Raw genomic sequence first — 17,007 nt, 5'->3', positions numbered from 1 at the left:
CCTGTGTTAATGTGAAGGCTTGTGCTGGCAGGTTTGGCATTGTCAAACAAGAACTTGTTCAGTCTGCAAAGCTGTCTTGCTTCTCACCAAGTTTGTGCCCATGAACACGGGAGGGGAAAGGAGAGGCACATGCACAGGATCCCTGGATTCATCTTTGTTCTGTCCCAGCCTGGCAGAAATGTTTTGAGCTTCTGCCAGCAAGGTCCAATTGCACTGGCACTCATGTAGAGCAGAAGTGGTCATCTAAACCTTTTCACAGTGTTTCTTCCTGAGCAGAAGCAGTTTGGATAAAACTTCAGGTTTTATCTAGGCAAACAGCAGTTGTTGCATTAATGCTCATGCCAGGTCAGGGTATAAGTTTGTGTGTCATGAGAGGAGGTTCCCTGGTGGAATTTGTGTCTCTCAGCTGCTGGGAGAACACTGACAGTCATGTCTAGACAGCTTGGAGGAGTCTCTGTCCTCTGTTACCCTCTGCAATATATGGAGAGGAAAAAAAAAAAAGAAAAAGGTGCTGCGTGATGTTTCCTTTTCTGTCCTTGCTCAGCTGTTGTGGTGCTTGTGGACAGGACTGTTAAGTCCAGCCTCCTTTCTTGTGAGGATGTGGCAAAGATCCAGGGCTCAAGGTTATTTGTTGTTTTGTTCCTGCAGGAATATGGGATCAATAAAGAGGAGAAACTGGAGATTGCTATTGGCTTCTGTCTTCCTCTCATTAAAAAGATCCAGCTGGACCTACAGAGAACCCATGAAGACGAGTCTGTCAACAAACTACATCCCTTGTAAGGGTTGTGCTGCATGCTGCTGTGGGTGGGGAGGGCAGCTTTGGAGCAGTGTGTGGGAACCATGCCAGAAGAGTGTGCTGGTGTGGTAGGACACAGGGAACATACAGTGAAGGACACACCAAGAGGGAGGCACGTTGGTGCTCCTGGAACTGGAAGGGCAGTGGAAAGGCACATTGAGACTGCTGAGTGGGACCACGATGCCACAGAAGCTTAAGCCCATCGTAGCTGGATGGTAGTCCCTTCATCCCTGTCTCTGCAAGGGGCAAGGGCTGGGATGAGGATGCCACCTCTGCCCCACCATGTGTCTCCATTAGGGTAACACAGAACTTGCTGCTTCTCTGCCCAGTGCTCTCGCTGTTTGTTCTGTTCCTGCTGCTCTCTGGTAGTTCTCGTGGGGGTCACCGTGTTCTGCTGAGCATGCAGAAATGCTGCTGTGTGGTAGGGGGCCATCCTCGGTCTGGCTCAAGGTAACACTGGCCTGGTTTTGGTTTAGGTACTCCAGAGGAGTTCTGTCTCCAGGCCGCCACGTTCGGACGCGGCTCTACTTCACCAGCGAGAGCCACGTGCACTCCCTGCTCAGCATCTTCCGCTACGGGGGCCTCCTGGATGTAAGTGTCCCCACAGTGCTCACAGTGAGCTGCCCTGCTGCTGTTCAGTGGCCCCTTCCACGGTGGGCAGTGTGTGTTGGCAGGTTGCCCCAGCAGGGAGAGGCAGCAGCAGCCTCTGGCCAGCCCCATCCCTGCTGTGTTTGCTCTGCAGTTTCCCTGACGTGGGGGCTGCTCCTCCGTCCTGGTGCTGCTGCCTTGCTTGTGCAAGGAACATGCTCTTCCCCTGTGCTTCTTTTGAGATTTCTCTAAACAACTCCATTCTCTAGGCCACTGTGTGAGGATGGCAGTGTCTGGGGCCTGCTGTGCAGGGCTGGGGGCTGGGGTCTGGAGGCTGCGCCTCCCCCTGCAGCTGCTCCTCACTGTCAGCACCTGCCCCCTCACAAGGTCGTGTCTCCACGCAAGTTCAGCAGGGTGGTTTTTGTCCTGACAATGTTGTTATCTTGTGGAGAGACAAACTCTCAGACACGTTTCACTGGATGGGTGTCTGCTGTTGCTTATCCCATGGACTGTTTGTGTCTTGTATGCACCAGGAGAACAAAGATCAGCAATGGAAGAGAGCCATGGACTATCTGAGTGCTATCTCAGAGCTGAACTACATGACCCAGATTGTTATCATGCTCTACGAGGACAACAACAAGGTGAGGGATAGAGCTGTAGGATAAACCCTTCCTGCCACGGTGCAGGGCACTCCCAAGAGATGAGTTCAGCCAGGAAGTCTGTAACCTGAGCTCTCTGCTTGGGAGCCGAGGCACAGACCAGGAGCACAACTGCTAGTTTTTATTTTTAGGTGGGAGGCAGTGACCCAGTTAATGCTTGTTACATGTCAGCAGAATGCCACCCTGAGCAGTAATACCAAACTGAAGTAATTAATACTACCTATTTTAAAGCATTTCCTAGTGCAAAATAATTTGCTGTTTCTTAATATTAATTACAAATTAACTGTAGGAAAAAAAACCACACCCAAATTGTATTATGCAGCTTTTTCCAAATATTTCTAGAAAATATCCACAAATTCCACATTCATAAACTTTTATTATTTAAAAAATATACTGAGGTAGTTAGGGAATTATGTACTGATATCTTCAGGAACCAAAGAGAGCCATTTAAAAACCATTTGGGCTGTGGGAGCTGATGGTGATGCCCATCAGTAGGTTTGGCACCAAGTTGCATGTGCTGAACCCCAGGTCCTGTCACTCTGGTCCTGTGCTGCAGGGGGTTGTAGTCCTTTCCTCCATGCACTATTGAGCAGGACACTTATATTTACAGAGCTGATATGGGGTTATAGTGGTAGAAGTGAAATATTTCCTAGTTTGTCAAAATAATCTGAATAGAGCTCTTGGGAGTGGTAAATCTGTTAGTAGGGATGGTGAAATTTTGCATATACATCATTAGGGCCAGATATGGTAAAAGCTCTGTCCTCCTTTAAAAAAAATACTAAAAAATAATGCTGGAGACAGTACCTTAAATCTTGGAACAACCCAACTAAAGGTCCAGGAGGGAACCAGCCTCTCCCTGCCCCAGCACGTGGGAGTGGGTCGGGAAGGGCTGTGTTTAGGTCTGTGCACGTACATACATCTGGCCCCATTGTGTTTTGGTCTTCTGGTGGCTGTTGTCACAAAATAACAATTTGAATGTCCCAGCTTTGTGCTAATAAAGGCTGTCCTTTTGGATGGAACAAACCTAGAGCCATCATGTTCATGGTTCCTCGTAGCTTGTGCTTTCCTTCCAGAAGGATGTGCTTGGGATGCTTCCTGCACCCGCATGGCTGGGAGGCCCAGGTCCAGACCCTGGCTGTGCTGAGAGTGAGACTGTTTTTCATGTATTTACTTATTCCCTGCCCTGATGTTCACAGGACCCATCTTCAGAAGAGCGTTTCCACGTGGAGCTGCATTTCAGCCCTGGTGTGAAGGGCTGCGAGGAGGACCGGAACGTGCCCACGGGCTTTGGCTTCCGTCCTGCCTCAGCAGAGGTGAGCTGAGCTGCCCTCAGATGAACTGCCCTCAGCTGCAGGGGCTGCAGGGGCTGCAGGGGCTGGGGGCAGCCTGGGCTCTGCTGGCACCTTGCTGCTCCCCCAGCTGAGGCTGAAAACTGTCCAGCCTGGGGGAATCCACCACTTCCCTCAGGAGATGATTCCAATGTTTGACTGTCCTCATGGTGAAAAATTTACCTCTTGTATCCAATTGGAATCTCCCAAGGAGCAATTTGTGCCCATGACCCCTTGTCTTTTCCGTGTGACTCCTTGTAAATAGGGAGTCTCCATCTTGGTAGCCAGCCTTTTAAGTACTGGCACATGGTGATAAGGTCTCCCCGAAGCCTTCTGTTCTCCAGGCTGAACAAACCCCGTTTTCTCAGCCTCTCCTCATGGCTCTGCTGCCCTCCAGCCCCCAGCAGCAGAATTTCCTCTGACCTTTCTCCCATGCCCATGGGCTGGCAGCAGGTACAGTTCCCTGCCCAGCTCCAGGGTGTGCCAGGGCAGCCTGTGGGAGCAGCGGTGTCCTGAGCTGGGAGACCCAGGGCTGGAGTCAGTGCCAGGGCACTGCTGGCCAGGGCCACATGCCTGTAGGTGTCAATGTTTCCTCGCTGCAGAATGAGGACAAGAAAGCAGACCAAGGCAGCCTGGAGGACTTGTCCAAAGAGAAGGGCGTGGATGAGCCCGACCGTGTGCAGCCGAGGTCCCCGCAGCCTGCCGAGCCCGTCAGCATCCAGCGGAGATCCCCGCTCATCAGGAACCGGAAAACCGGCTCCATGGAGGTAACAAGGCCCTGGGCACCCTCGATTCTTCTCCTGAAGGTCTCTTGCTTGGTTTTGGTGTCCTGGCTTTCCTTTTAAGATGCCAGAGTTTCAGTTGATTCTGGGAAAGCATCTGCAGAAGTTAGAGGGATATTTTGGAAGGCAGACCTCCCAAAGGAAGGCCAGGGGGAACACGGGTCAGAGGAGCTGATAAGGAAGAGCAAGTAAGGAAATGCTGGAGAAGCACAATCATTATAAGCATTACAAGCTCTGTAGAGGCATCAGTGTAACAGCTATGAATGAGATGGCATGTGACTTCCTCACCCAGCCATGGTGACATCTTGGCCTTCCCTTAGACCCCAGCCTCTCCCTCTCACGGTTCAGCTCCACATCTCTTGTTCCTGTTTCCCATCTCAGATCTTGTCCCTGCTAATCAGTGGGTTTATTACAGAGTGTTTAAACTGTCAAGGTTTAGAACTGTCCTATTCATTGCTCTGCTGAAGTAACAAAGGTAGATTTTACTGTTCCTGCTTCTCTCCTTCAGGGCTGTTATGTGTCACAAGGCTTCACAGCCAGCATGTAGCTGGCACCTCTAGCAACTGCCCCTCCATCTGGAGGGGTTTCATGGGCATTTTTGCTCTCTGTTTTCTGAACCAGTGAAAGCAGAGGGTTGGGGCTCGAGGTCTTTGTTAGCTGGTTTCCGTCTCTGTGTCACTCATGATGCAGTCTTTGCATGTGGCACATGGGGCTCTTTGTAACATAGTAAGATAAAGGGGATGCACTTCTGCTGCTGAAGAGGGAAGTCTGTGTCCCAGGGATCCCAGTGAGAGCCTTGAGAGACAAGGATCTCAGCACGAGTCCTTTCATGCTCTTGCAGTCTCCACTGTTCCACAACCCAACACAAACTTGAAATTAAAATTGAGCATGCACTGTTACAGTATTAGTATATGAGTCCCTTTATGCTTCTTAAAAGGAGCAGACATACTTGTCTTTACCTTTAACTGATGTATAAAGGCTTTTGAGACCAGTGTGTACCTCAGAGCAGGGCACTGATTATTCTGTCTGTCTTTGCAGGTGCTCTCTGAATCTTCTTCCAAATCAGGAGGTTATCGCCTCTTCAGCACTTATTCCAGGCAGTCTTCTGAGATGAAGCAGAGTGGCTTAGGTACTGTACTGACCTGCAACCAGCCTGCTTACCTGCACCTCTGCATTTCTGTGGGCATCTGTCTGTCTCTCCACATACACATCTGGCTTAAGTTCCTTGTATGTGTCTCTGTGTGTGTCGATGTCTTCTTTTAGTGTCACTGCTTAGACCACTGCAGAGACTATCTTGCTGTATTTCCTTTTGTGTACAATCTTCTCCTTCAACTTCTAGCAACAGAAGATGCACTTTTTGTGCCTAGTATGGGAGCAACAGAGCAAGCTGCACACTTGCATGTTGGCCTTCTGGTTCCATGTTGCTATCATTCATTATACCATTTCTGAACTTGTAGGAAGAGATGATTTTACACGAGAACTAGTCTGCTTTCTGTCCTGCAGAACAGTAGTTTACATGCAAAGCTGCTCTTCGTGAATGACTATTTTATTTCCACCTTTGCTTCATGAGGATCTCTTGTCTGGAGTGGATCTTTCATCTGCAGCAGTGTTTGGCAGCTCTAATGAGCTGGCACCCTTGGTTAGCTATTCTTTGCATGGTAGCCTGCAGAAGAGAGTATTCTGGGGTGCTTGGTGCTCTCGGCCTGTCCTTGAGAGAACCATTCCCTGTCATACCAACCTAAACTATGTATTAATAGTTGAAAGTCTTCCTGAAATATTTTTGCTAAAGCAAGTTCTATTTGGAAACTGAAAAGCTGTCTTTGTTGTCAGGAGGTTCAAAGATAGCTGTGAAACCTACATCATGCAGATGACTAATTAACACCAGGAGGTGGAAGTGCCCAAGTTATGCCCACTTTCTTTTTCTTTACAACCTGTTTTGCATCACGGCACAGCTGTAGACAGACTGTAGGCAGCAGTTCTGACTCATCAGTTCTCTACTCTGTTGTGTGGACATCCTGTAGCCAAGAGACTTCTGAAGGATCTGATCACTTCTTTGTCACTTTTGAATGAGCTGCTGCATTGGAAGCTAATTCCTACCAAGTAAAGGGAATTTTCTTCAGAGTGGTCAGGAAGCATCACTGGAGTCTGCCAGCTGTGCTCCCAGCCAGTGGAAAAGCCTGAGAAGGAATGACTGATGCATCTTATTTTCATACAGGCACAATAGCTTCAGCCACAGTGGTTTTTCAATGTGCTGTTTCTTGTGGTGCATCTACTTCCTTCTGCCTTTCACAGCCCACCTGCAGGGATTGCCCTGCTGAGGCCTGAAGAAACCTGTGGTTATTCTGTGAATCCCATGGAGCAATATGAGAATTCCTGAGCTGGCACAGACAAGGAAGTGCATCTGTTTGGAGAAGTACTGAGTGCATCGAGGCTTCACACAAACTGTCTGTACTGTTGGATGTCTCAGGCCCAGAAGGCGTGTGCTCTGGAGAGCAGATATTGCAGCTGATTTACTCCAGCCTTCCCTAGGTTTCTGAGGAATGTCTGTTTGAAGGCTACTGCTCTGCTGGACTCTGTGCAGTGCTGCCTTTCCTTGGCAATGGAATTTGGCACGTGATTGCAGCAGGTTTGATTTCAGGCTCTTGCTCGACTCACCTTGCTGGGCAGCCTGTGCTGGTCACTCTCCTGACTGAAGATCTGCAGAGACAAAACTTGGAGTGGGAACTGATAGATCTGATCTGTGACACTGGACCTCTACCTGGATCTTCAGTCCAGCCACCATTCTTCTCTGGAGAGTCTTGCAGCTGCAGGCACAGAAGAGCTGAGCAGGAGAGGCCTGTGGTGCATTACCAGCTTGCACAATCCCTGGTTACTAGGATGTCTGTTTCTGTGAATTTCTCTTAACTTGAGAACTGCTAAGAGGAATGATGCCTCTTTGCCTGTAAAAGTCAAGCTCTTAAGGCAATCTTCCCAATTCCTGCTTGTTGTGTAGAAATCTCCTTCCTCCCCCCTTCAGGGTCTGCAATGTGTGCTCTCTGAGAGGTGGCACAGAACTCACGGGAGCTTGAACTTCAGATGTAGCACTTGTCTCAGCAGCTGTGCTATGAGGGGCTTCATTCAGGTGCTGCCTGCTCTTTCTGAGCTGTTCTGAAGTTGAGCATAGGTCCCACTGCCTGACCTGCTTACAGTCGTTGTCTCTGGGGGAGTGTCTGCTCAGCTGTCACCTCAGATGTTTAGCCCTGCAGGGATGGGGGCTCCTGGAGGAACCCTGCTGCCATACCTGCCTGAAATGTGTCTTTACTGTAATTTTAAAATGTCTTGAAATATGTGTTTGGAGAAGGGGCAGGCTGCAGCTTGCCTTATCCATGCAAGTGGTGCTTTGGATTGTGCCCCTTCCTTCTGGGCAGGAGCAAGTGCATTGTTGTGGATTTCTGCTCCAGGGTTAGTGCTTCTAGCCTGAGAAGCCTGGAGAAACCTCAGGGCCCTTCTTGGCTTGCAAGAACACTTCAAAAGGGGGTAAAATCACTCCTGCTGTTTGAGCAGTACAGGTGGTGCACTGCTGGTGGCATGAAGCTTTGTGCTGAGACTCCCATAGGAGCAAGGGATGTCCAGTTTTTAAATATACCAAACACTGAATGTACATCTGAAAATTAAATACACAAAAAAGATCCAGCACATACAGCAATTTCTAGCAAACGTTGGTACATCTTAAATCCAAATGGCTAGTGTACCATGGTGTTCTGTAGGATGTGTGTGTGTTTGGTGCAGTGGTCTCCTAGAGTTCACTGTAGACACTTGCTGTTGTCCACAGAGTCACCTTTGTAAATTCTCTTGTCTCAAGGGTGCCAACAAAATGCCTGTGTCTCCTGTAGGATAGCAGAAACACTGGGAGTAAGGGATAGTGCCATGAGGTTGCTCAAGATAGAAAGTAATAAATATCTTCTGCTCCATTTTTATCTGCCCATAAATGAGTTTTCTGGGGTTTGTTTGTTTGGTTTTTAAGCCATGGAAGGACAATTAAAAGCATCATCCTGGCTGCTGCTTGACAACATTTTCTTGTAATTCTGGCAGATTCCAGTTCATGCCAAGTCAGCATTGAGCTTTGGTTTAAGGCAAAAAAAAGGGAGGAAATTTGCTGAGGCCCGTGTGTCCATTGCTCTGCAGGCAGGAGTCCTTGCCTGTTTGCCCAAGGACACATCCGTGCCATGTCCTCTGGAAAGCTACCAGCAGTGTCACCGTGGGGAGCAGCTTAGGATCAGTGCATGTGAGAACTCTTTTTGTCATCCCCTCTGCTCCCAGGACCTTCATCACCGCAGACTGAACTTACCTGTGAATAGCTTAAAACCCAGGGTCTGTCTGTTCTGCAGAGCAGTTTTAGCTGCAGAGGAGCCTTGCAGAGGAGCAGAGTGTCCTTGCCCCAGGGTCCAGGGCAGGCTGTGCTGGCTGAGCAGGGCACAGCCCTCCCCGCACACACCCTGTGGGTCTGAGGGGTCCTGAGCCCCCCGGGCTGGATCTGGTGGGTGTGAGCACTGCAGGGGCAGCCGAGCTGGGGGGGCTGGAGCACAGCCCCTGGGAGGAGAAGCTGAGGGAGTGGGAGGGTACAGAGAGGTGGAGACAGACTGTCTGACAGCAGAGCAGTGGCAGGACAGGAACCCACCGGCAGGAGCTGCAGCAAGGGAAGCTCCAGGTCAGGAGGGGGATCATGTTTTTCACCTTAACTCTGCCAGATGTTGAAGTGGGGGGCTGAGAGGTGATGAAATCTCCTTTCTTGAACGTACTCAACCCTTGACTGGACAAACCTGAACAAGCTGATCTGAGCTGGCCCTGCTGGTGTGTTGGGAAAGAAGCCTCCAGAGGTTCCTTCCAACCAAAATCATGCTATGGTGCTGGTGCTGCCTTTTAGAATCCAGAGCTGCCTGCAATACAGGCAGGATCTTGTTAACAGTAGTAACAGTTGCACTGCTCCAGTTAAAAATTAATGGGCAGTATCTCACTTTTTTTGCCTTGGCAGATAAGGTAGGACAAGATCAACCTGCTGGTTTCTGGAAGCCTTTTGTGCGTGGGAGTGATGTGGGGTTTAGCAGTTGGTATTCTCAGGACAGAATGCTGCATCAAGATGCTTTAGCACAGAATTCATAGCCAGTCAGTGCCGCTTTGTCTAGACCATAATAAGGTTTTGCCTCACTCACAATTGCTTTCCTCAGTCGAAAGAATCTTGTTTCAAGTGCCCCGTGTTCCCTAAATACCACACGAAGTCAGAGCACTCAGCAGAACTGTGCCTTGGAGCAGCAAACACCAGCAGCTGCCAAAGCCACAGCACTGGGTTGTCCCCTGTGCATGGGGCCGCGTCCCTGCCATGTTCCTCACCCTTCCTGCTATGTGGGCATCTGGTGCTTTGAGGGGTGGTTCATGGAATGGCTGGACCTGCTCTGACCCAGTGGGTGTGAAATACCATCTGAGCAGTAGCTTAAGAAAGAGCTCTCTTGTCACATTGCTTTTCTTACCCCTTGGCAGAGTGATGAATCCCCATGCATTGACCAGGCAGTCCTTTCTTCTTCTTGGTGTCCTGCAGAAAAAAGAGCTTTCCAAAGACAAAGGGCAGAAGAGCAGAGAAATGAAGCCCTGTGCCCTGAACATCAGTGATTTGGCATCCTGGCTTTCCTGACATAAGTATGGAGATTTGCTGACTGAGGGGTGTCCAAGTGCTTATCCTAGGTCAGGGCAAGAGATCCAAGTGGAAGTAACCCCCTGGATGGAGTTAGGAGCTTTCCTGGTGTTGAGTTTTGGGCTTCCTGCTGTGCATTTGGCACCACTGCATTTAGGATGGGCAGTTGTGCCTCCCCGTGCTCCCTGGTTGCTGCGGCGTGGCCAGCTCATTCCTCACCCTCTGACTAACCCTGCTTTTCTGCGCTGCTTGCAGTGATGTGATACTAACACCTTCCATGCCTTTCCAGGGTCACAATGCACCGGCCTGTTTAGCACCACTGTGCTGGGAGGCTCCTCCAGTGCCCCCAACCTCCAGGACTACGCTCGCAGCCATGGCAAAAAGTTTGCCAGCAGCCTGACGCACAAAGACGGTATGTGTGTTCCCTGTGCAGCAGGTGGCAGCTGGTGTCTCAGGGTGTGCTGAGACAGACTCAAGACTGCTGAGCAGGATGACAGTTACATGTGCATGTTCATCACATCTGCAGTCGTGCATTTCATGACATCCCAGGAAGTCGTGGTCCTTGCAGGGACGAGGCAGGAGCTGATGTTGTGCAAGGGGTTTGGTGCTGACGTGCGGTCTGGTCTGGGGCCTGGTTTTGTGCTGACATTTTAACACTACTTGCTGTCGTGGAGGAGGAGTTATTGGTCTGGATATTAAATCATAATGAGCCCAGCACTGGTGGATTGCAAGGTGGGGGCATGACTAAGGCAGCAATTTGGGGCCTTTTGGGAAAACGGGAGGTTAGTTTGTTTGGATTTTTGTCCAGTTTTGAGGCCCAGGAAACCCAGGAGGGAAGATGCCCTCCAGTCCTCAGCCCTGCTGGAACCTGATGAGCGCTGCTGAATGAGAGCACGGGCTCTGCTGCTGTTCTGGTGTTGAGGGGAACTTGTGTCACTCCCAGCTCTCCAGGGAGCTCCCTTTCCCACAGCAGGCTGCGAAGGCCGGGCTGGAGCCCAGCGGAGCTCGGGCCCTGCTGCACCGGGCTGAGCTGTGGCTGCAGGACAGGCTGTCAGCGCCGGGGCAGCACCTGGAGAGGCCGGCGGGGGCTCTGGGGGCTCCTCCCGGGGCTCTGCGGGCAGCGCCGCAGGCTCTGACCGGCTGCGGGGCCCGGGCGCTGCCGCAGCTGCTCCCTGAGCCCTGAGCCCCGCTGTCCGGCCCTGCCGGCCGAGGGGCAATGCCTGGTACACACTGACTTAACGGGTGTGTGACGAACAACCCGGAGTTGTTCATCTTGGAGCTGCCGCTGCTGCTGCCTGAGCCCTGAGCCCTGCTGTCCGTCCCTGCCGGCCGAGGGGCAATGCCTGGTACACACTGACTTAACGGGTGTGTGACGAACAACCCGGAGTTGTTCATCTTGGAGTTGCCCTTGTTTTCCGTGTTTCCTGGCGTGCTGTGCGTCAGGAAGCGGTGAGGGGCTTGGGAACGTGAGGAGGAAGGTGTTTATCTTCTGGGGAAGGGAGTTTGGAATGTAAAATAAGCCCTTGATTTGCATGTTCCTGCTTAAATGAGCACCAGTGAAATGCTGAGCAGTGTCATTTGAACCAGCCATCACTAGGGCTGCAGGCAGTGACCCAGCCCCTGCAGCAGGCTGGTGTCTGTATCGATGCCTTCTTGGTCATCAGGCTGATCGTGTTTAAAACCCCCGGATGCTGGAGCACATCTTTGCATGAACTCTGATCTTTTCTCATGGCTGTGATGCTTCAAGGTGCGGTGCATGGCTTACAGCACTTCATCCAGGACTTGCTCAAGGGGAGCTGAAATGGCACTTATTTCTGAAGTCTTCTCATCCTGGGGCTGGAGGAGGGTGAAGGAACACTTCAGGGGAAGGTTGTGTCCCAGCCTCAGGTTGAGGGTGGATCTGCTGCTGGTGGTGGTTTGGAGCTGGCTTGTCTGAAGGCAGGGACCAGCGAGCTGTGTTACAGCAGGACTGAGCTGAGCAGATGTGCTGGCAAGGGGGAGGTGGGGGAGGTGGGTTCCAGCTCACCGACTGCAGCTCCAGGACTTGGACACTTCTGTGGGATTGCATGCATAGGGAAGCTTGTCATGCTCTGTTAAGGGAAAAGAAACTGTCTTTAGGATTGTTTTGCTGCTGAAGGAAATGGCAGCAAGTTTGAGAGTAGATTTAAATATCTCATGTGGCCAAGTCATTAGGTGCATCTGCTGACCTTGGTGTACGGGGAGGGGTGTACAGACCCTGCTGCCTGGGTAGAAAGGATGCATGAAACATGGAAGGGAAATAAAAACATTTTTCTAGTGTTTCCTAGAAGTTCCTAAATAGCAGCAAAATATGTGATTGGCTGGCGCGTTGTGTCAAATCCTACTTACAGATGGTCTGATCTAGGCTTTTCTTTCCCATGACAACTGAGGAATTTCCAGAGTGGGAATAAACTGAAGCTTTCAGCCTTTTTCTTTTTTTAAGCATATGGAGACTAATCCATGTCTTTTAAAGCTCATCTGTTTGCACCACATGAGATGCCTAGAGTCTGTCCTTGCACTGTCTTTCCAGTGTGTGATTTCTACAGGAGAGCTTGGCCTGGGCTGGGACACAGCCAGGAGAGGCAGTCCCAGGTGTCCCAGTCTGACAGGTGTGTCCCAGAACCTCTTCTGTACTGAAATGCTCTGAGCATCAGAGCTGTAGAGCATGTCTTCATGGGTCTGCTGTGTGTTCCCTAATTAGTTAGTTGATTTAGCTTTATATTTATAAATAGCTGTGATTAGCTTGCATTAAGAGGATGCTTTCAGCTACACTTGCCTCTGCCAGGGCTTGTCAGTTCCTCTGCAGAATGGTTGTGGCTTTCCTTGGGCAGAGGGAGCCCTGAGAGCTCTGCTCTGTGGTTCCTGTGTGCTGGGTCGTGCGCGGCGTGGCTGCCTGGGGAGGCTGCAGGGCAGGAACCCCTGGGACCCGGGGAGCACGGCCCAGGCCTCTGCAGGGTCGGGCAGGCAGTGACGGGCAGTGACAGGCAGTGCAGGGGCAGGGACAGGCAGTGCAGGGACCTGGGGAGCCACAGCTGCTGGGGAACGTGGAGGTCCAGTGGGACCCACAGGCAGGGAGAGCCTGGAGCTGCAGCAGCGCCAGCGGGAGCATGTCCTGTGGGGTTGAGAGGAAGGTGAACCTGGAAGGGCAGTTGCAAGGAAATGAAGGTCTGGGGATCCTTAGGAGCAGGCTGTTAACTGAGATGATCTGTTTTTATTTCCTCAGAGCTCTTGTCTATGCCAGCCGTAAAACGATTTTCTGTGTCGTTTGCAAAGCATCCGACTAATGGTACGTTTGCTTCCTTGATTTGACGTTCCCTCACACTCTAACCCCATGCTCACCTTCAGTTCTCTCTGCACATATTTTCCTCTCAGCCTTCCCGTGGTTTTTTTGTGTCTGTGTATCTGGTGTCCAAACACGCTTCACCTTCCCCCATTGTCTCCTCGTGACTTAACTGGTTCATTCATCCTGTTACTGCTCAGTGGTTCCTCTGCTGTCCCCCAAGGCATTTGTGTCCCAGGTGAAAAAGCAAGAGCAGTGGCTCTGTGAATGGACTCCTAAAGCAGCCTTTAATTGCACTGCTAACATTTAAGGCCTTCCTTCACACTCCCTTTTCGGGGGTGGGGTTCGGGGGGCAGAATGCCATGGGATGTGGGGGAGGAGGATGTCCACGTCATGTTCTGTAAGAGCATCAGCAGCTGGGGTCCTCAGCTCTACGTTGCAGATGTGCAGGACCACCGTAAGGATAGGCTGAGGGTACCTGTGTGTCCCCTGGAAGAGCACAGTCCAAGGAGGTGCTACCAGGATTCCCTCTGCACGTGATGTTCCTCAGCACAGGTGTCTTAGGAGTACTGGTAACCTCATGGTTCCTATCTGCAAACCTGTCTGCTAGGATTGGTTACTCCAAGCCTGGTGATGTTGGTGGGAGTAGGCTCACCTTTCCTGCAGGTGTCCCCAGAACTCTCACTCATCTGCTGTGGTGGACAATGCTGGCTTGGACCTGCTGCCTTCTTGAGGCAGGAGGGGATGGCACCATGTCACCCAGGAGGTGTCCCCTGATGCACTCCTCGTGTTGGTGGCTGCGAAGAGGCATGGAACAGAACGGCTTCTCTTGACTCTCTCTGCTTGTACTGCTGCTAACCTGGCTCCTGCAGGCCTTTCCAGGTCACAGACCTTGGCTCTGTGGTAGCAAATGCCTTGAAATAGTGATTATTATCCGAGTCTTACACAGAAACTTCTGAAAAAGTTTGTTTTTCACAGCACCACTCCTACCTCATGGCTCTTGCTGTTGAGACAAGTTAGAACCAGAGCAGATCCCTGAAAGGTGTCGGGCTGCATATCTCTGTGATTAAGGCTGGTTCTGCTGTCTTGTTGCTTAGTAAGTGTGAAGAAATTCTGCTCTGTGATCTGTAAGATGACAGAAGCCCAGAAGACTGTTATAAAGACCAAAGACTTGGGAAAGATAAAATGAGAAGGGGCAGCTAAACGGGGCTTTATTGTTTCATATATCTGAAGGGAACCTATTTGCTGTGTTTGCTTAGTTTTGTTTTTCCCAGAATGGCCAGCTGCTCAATCTGTTTGTATGTCTGGAAACCATCTGAGCTCCTGTGGTGTATGTCAGCAGGACGTGTTGTTCTATCTTGCCAGCAAAACTTGTACCAAGCACCAGTCTTTCCAGGGTCACACCATAAAGCAACTGCCCCTGCCCCAAAATACAATAAAATGAAACAGGGCATCAGATTTTTCCAATAACCCAATTAATATGTCTAATAGTAAAATGCCCCTTAATCAAGAAAACAAAGACGGGGTCCAGCAGGTGTGAGCTTGAAGTTAGACACATTTGGTGTAGGCTTGGCACTGGTTTTAGCAGGAAGGATGTTTAGCCACATGAACCAGTCACCTGAAGATGCACAAGCTCTTCACAGCTTTGAGTCTGGATTTTGTTTCTGAAGAGCTGTGTGGTGAAATGGGATGGGTGAACCAGAGCGGTGGCCAAGCACAGATGCTCTAGGCCCTGATCTCCTTTGAGTCTTGGGAGCACCACACAAGTCCCAAGGCTGTATTCATGGAGGAGAAGACATGCCTGCGTGCTGGTGTCATGTCTGCTACACAAGGATGCTACAGAAGACTGCACAGGGCTGTCCTGAGAGTCTGTAGAGGGGAGGCCAGCACTCCTGTGCCCCCTCTGCTCTTCCACACTCCAGGCACTGTGCTCTCAGGCAAACCCTGCTGTACCCAGTGTCCCTTTCAGCTGCTGCTTGTTAGATGCCGGGTCGTTTGCTGTGTTCCGTGTGCTGAGGTGGCTGCTTTGGATGCAGGTCCTCGACGCTCTGTGGGCAGTCTGGATTTCTTGTCTCTGTGGTGGGCCTGTCCTTCTTATCTAGCCCAACCTGAACTGTGCTGGACTTGGAATGTGTCCTGAGGCTTATGTGCTTGTCAGGCGTCTGCTTATGAAGATGAGAGGTGGCTCTGGGGCTGCCCCTGCGCTGCAGCTGCTCCCGCCTGCCGGGCACCGGGCTCTGTAGGTCAGGGTGGTCCTGCTCTGCTTGCCTGGGAGGGGTGGGCTGCAGCCTGTGCTGAGGGTCTCTCCCAGCCAGCGCCATCCCCACAGCTCCAGTTTCTGTCCCCAGCTGCTCTGCCCCTCTCCTCTCACTCTCTGGCCCCCTCTCCTCCAGATGTGTGTGAGCACCACCACGTTGCCCAGTTGCTGCGCCGTTTTTCCTGTGACCGCGCCACCAGCCGGAACATCTCCCTGGATGCTACCCTAGCCCATCACCTCCAGCACTGCTCCTACCACCTGCGCCTCTTCAGGAGCTGGCTGATCTCAGGGCAGGATGACTTGGAGTGTCTTTACGGTACTGCACGCTGCAGCTGCCTTGGGGCCCTGCTCTTGTAGCTGAGCAGTGACCACGGTCTGCTTGAGAATGCACAGTGTGCTTTGCTCCTGCAGGAAAAGCCTCCCCCTGCATCCCCGGAGCTCGAGCTGCTGCAGCAAGTGTGTGGGCTGTGGAGCTGGAGGCCTTTCCACATGGAGCTGGTGCTCTCTGTGTGCCTCTAACCGTGCTCCTTCCACCCATGGCAATTGTTTGTTGCCTCCCTCCTCTAGCCAGGACAAGCCCTTAGGCTTCCTCTGGGTCAGGTGCTGAGCTCCTGCCGGGGTGATGCTCTACTGACCCCACAGCCCTCTCAGGTCTTGGGGGGGTGTCCCCAGTGTTCACAGAGGAACCACGGTGAATAGTGAGAGTAAGAGAAGAAAGCAGATCAAGGAGTTGCAACAGCTGTCACATGCAGAGTGAACTTGCTGTGGAAATTCTGGTGAAGTGAGTGCTTGTGGGAATGTGCTGTTCCCAGAGCCCGGGTGAATACAAGGCAGAGCCTGAGCTTGTGTGGCTGCGCTGCATGGTGCCTGTGCTGGGAAGGGGCACCCCCTGCACTGCTGCACCTGGATGCTGTGAATCAGACCTTGCTGCTCTCTGGTGTCTGCCCACCTCTGGCACAGACCGGGGGCCTGGTGCATTGAGGTCCCAGAGCTGCTGGGAGCAGTGGAAAGGAGCTGAGGGGCAGCTGGCTGGGGCTGCTGCTGCTGCTGGCACCAGAACACCTGCTGGGTGCATGTGTCTTGCTGGGCTGTGTGGTGCATGGAGCTCTGCTTTCATTCAGACCCCGAGGTGGCAGGGGCAGAGGCAGCACAGCTCCTCATGTAGCGAAGCAACAGGATCAAGCATTTTTGGAGCCTGGAGAAGAGAATTTTTCTTGCACGGTCTGTTTTTTCTTGATACGGCCCTTTCTGTCAAGTAGGCGATTTGGAGATGGCAGGTACTTTTCATATATAATTAGGACACACCTTGGTCTCCTAGGAATGAATACTGAAGAGGAGAAAAATTGCTTTGAGGGAAGAGATGCTGGAACACAACAGACTGCTCCAGCCAGAGCTGAGCTTTCCCACTGCAGCCCTGGGCCATCTCCTGCAAGCTCAGGCAGGGAGAGGAAATGAGCTCAGGGCCTTGGGCAGCCAAACACTGCAGGCGGTGCTGGGCTCTGCAGCCAGCCCGGGGTTATGTACCTCAGCGCAGCCTTCCCGGGTGGAAATCAGATCTCTGCAGTCAGGGAGTTCTTTGGTGCTGTTTTCTCAGTCTGTCAAGCCCAAAAGTAATTAGCTAGTTTGGGATTCCT

At 51.6% G+C, this 17,007-nt stretch overlaps 1 protein-coding gene across 1 annotated transcript in view; it reads left to right on the top strand.

Annotated features, from left to right (window-relative positions):
* The window catches only part of PPIP5K1 (diphosphoinositol pentakisphosphate kinase 1), a 37,791-nt gene that overhangs the window by 13,351 nt on the left and 7,433 nt on the right, over positions 1–17,007 (top strand). The window contains exons 19-26 of the mRNA XM_009994283.1: positions 649–776; positions 1,273–1,387; positions 1,918–2,025; positions 3,240–3,356; positions 3,974–4,138; positions 5,192–5,282; positions 10,108–10,230; positions 15,510–15,689. Of these exons, the coding sequence (XP_009992585.1) occupies positions 649–776; positions 1,273–1,387; positions 1,918–2,025; positions 3,240–3,356; positions 3,974–4,138; positions 5,192–5,282; positions 10,108–10,230; positions 15,510–15,689 (1,027 nt within the window). The remainder of the gene's footprint in view (positions 1–648; positions 777–1,272; positions 1,388–1,917; positions 2,026–3,239; positions 3,357–3,973; positions 4,139–5,191; positions 5,283–10,107; positions 10,231–15,509; positions 15,690–17,007) is intronic.

This window comes from Chaetura pelagica, unplaced genomic scaffold, assembly GCF_000747805.2.
Source record: "Chaetura pelagica isolate M959 unplaced genomic scaffold, ChaPel_1.0 scaffold233, whole genome shotgun sequence".
Taxonomy (NCBI): domain Eukaryota; kingdom Metazoa; phylum Chordata; class Aves; order Apodiformes; family Apodidae; genus Chaetura; species Chaetura pelagica.
The sequence above is the reverse complement of the archived record's forward strand: the minus strand, read 5'-3'. Positions and strand labels throughout refer to the sequence as shown.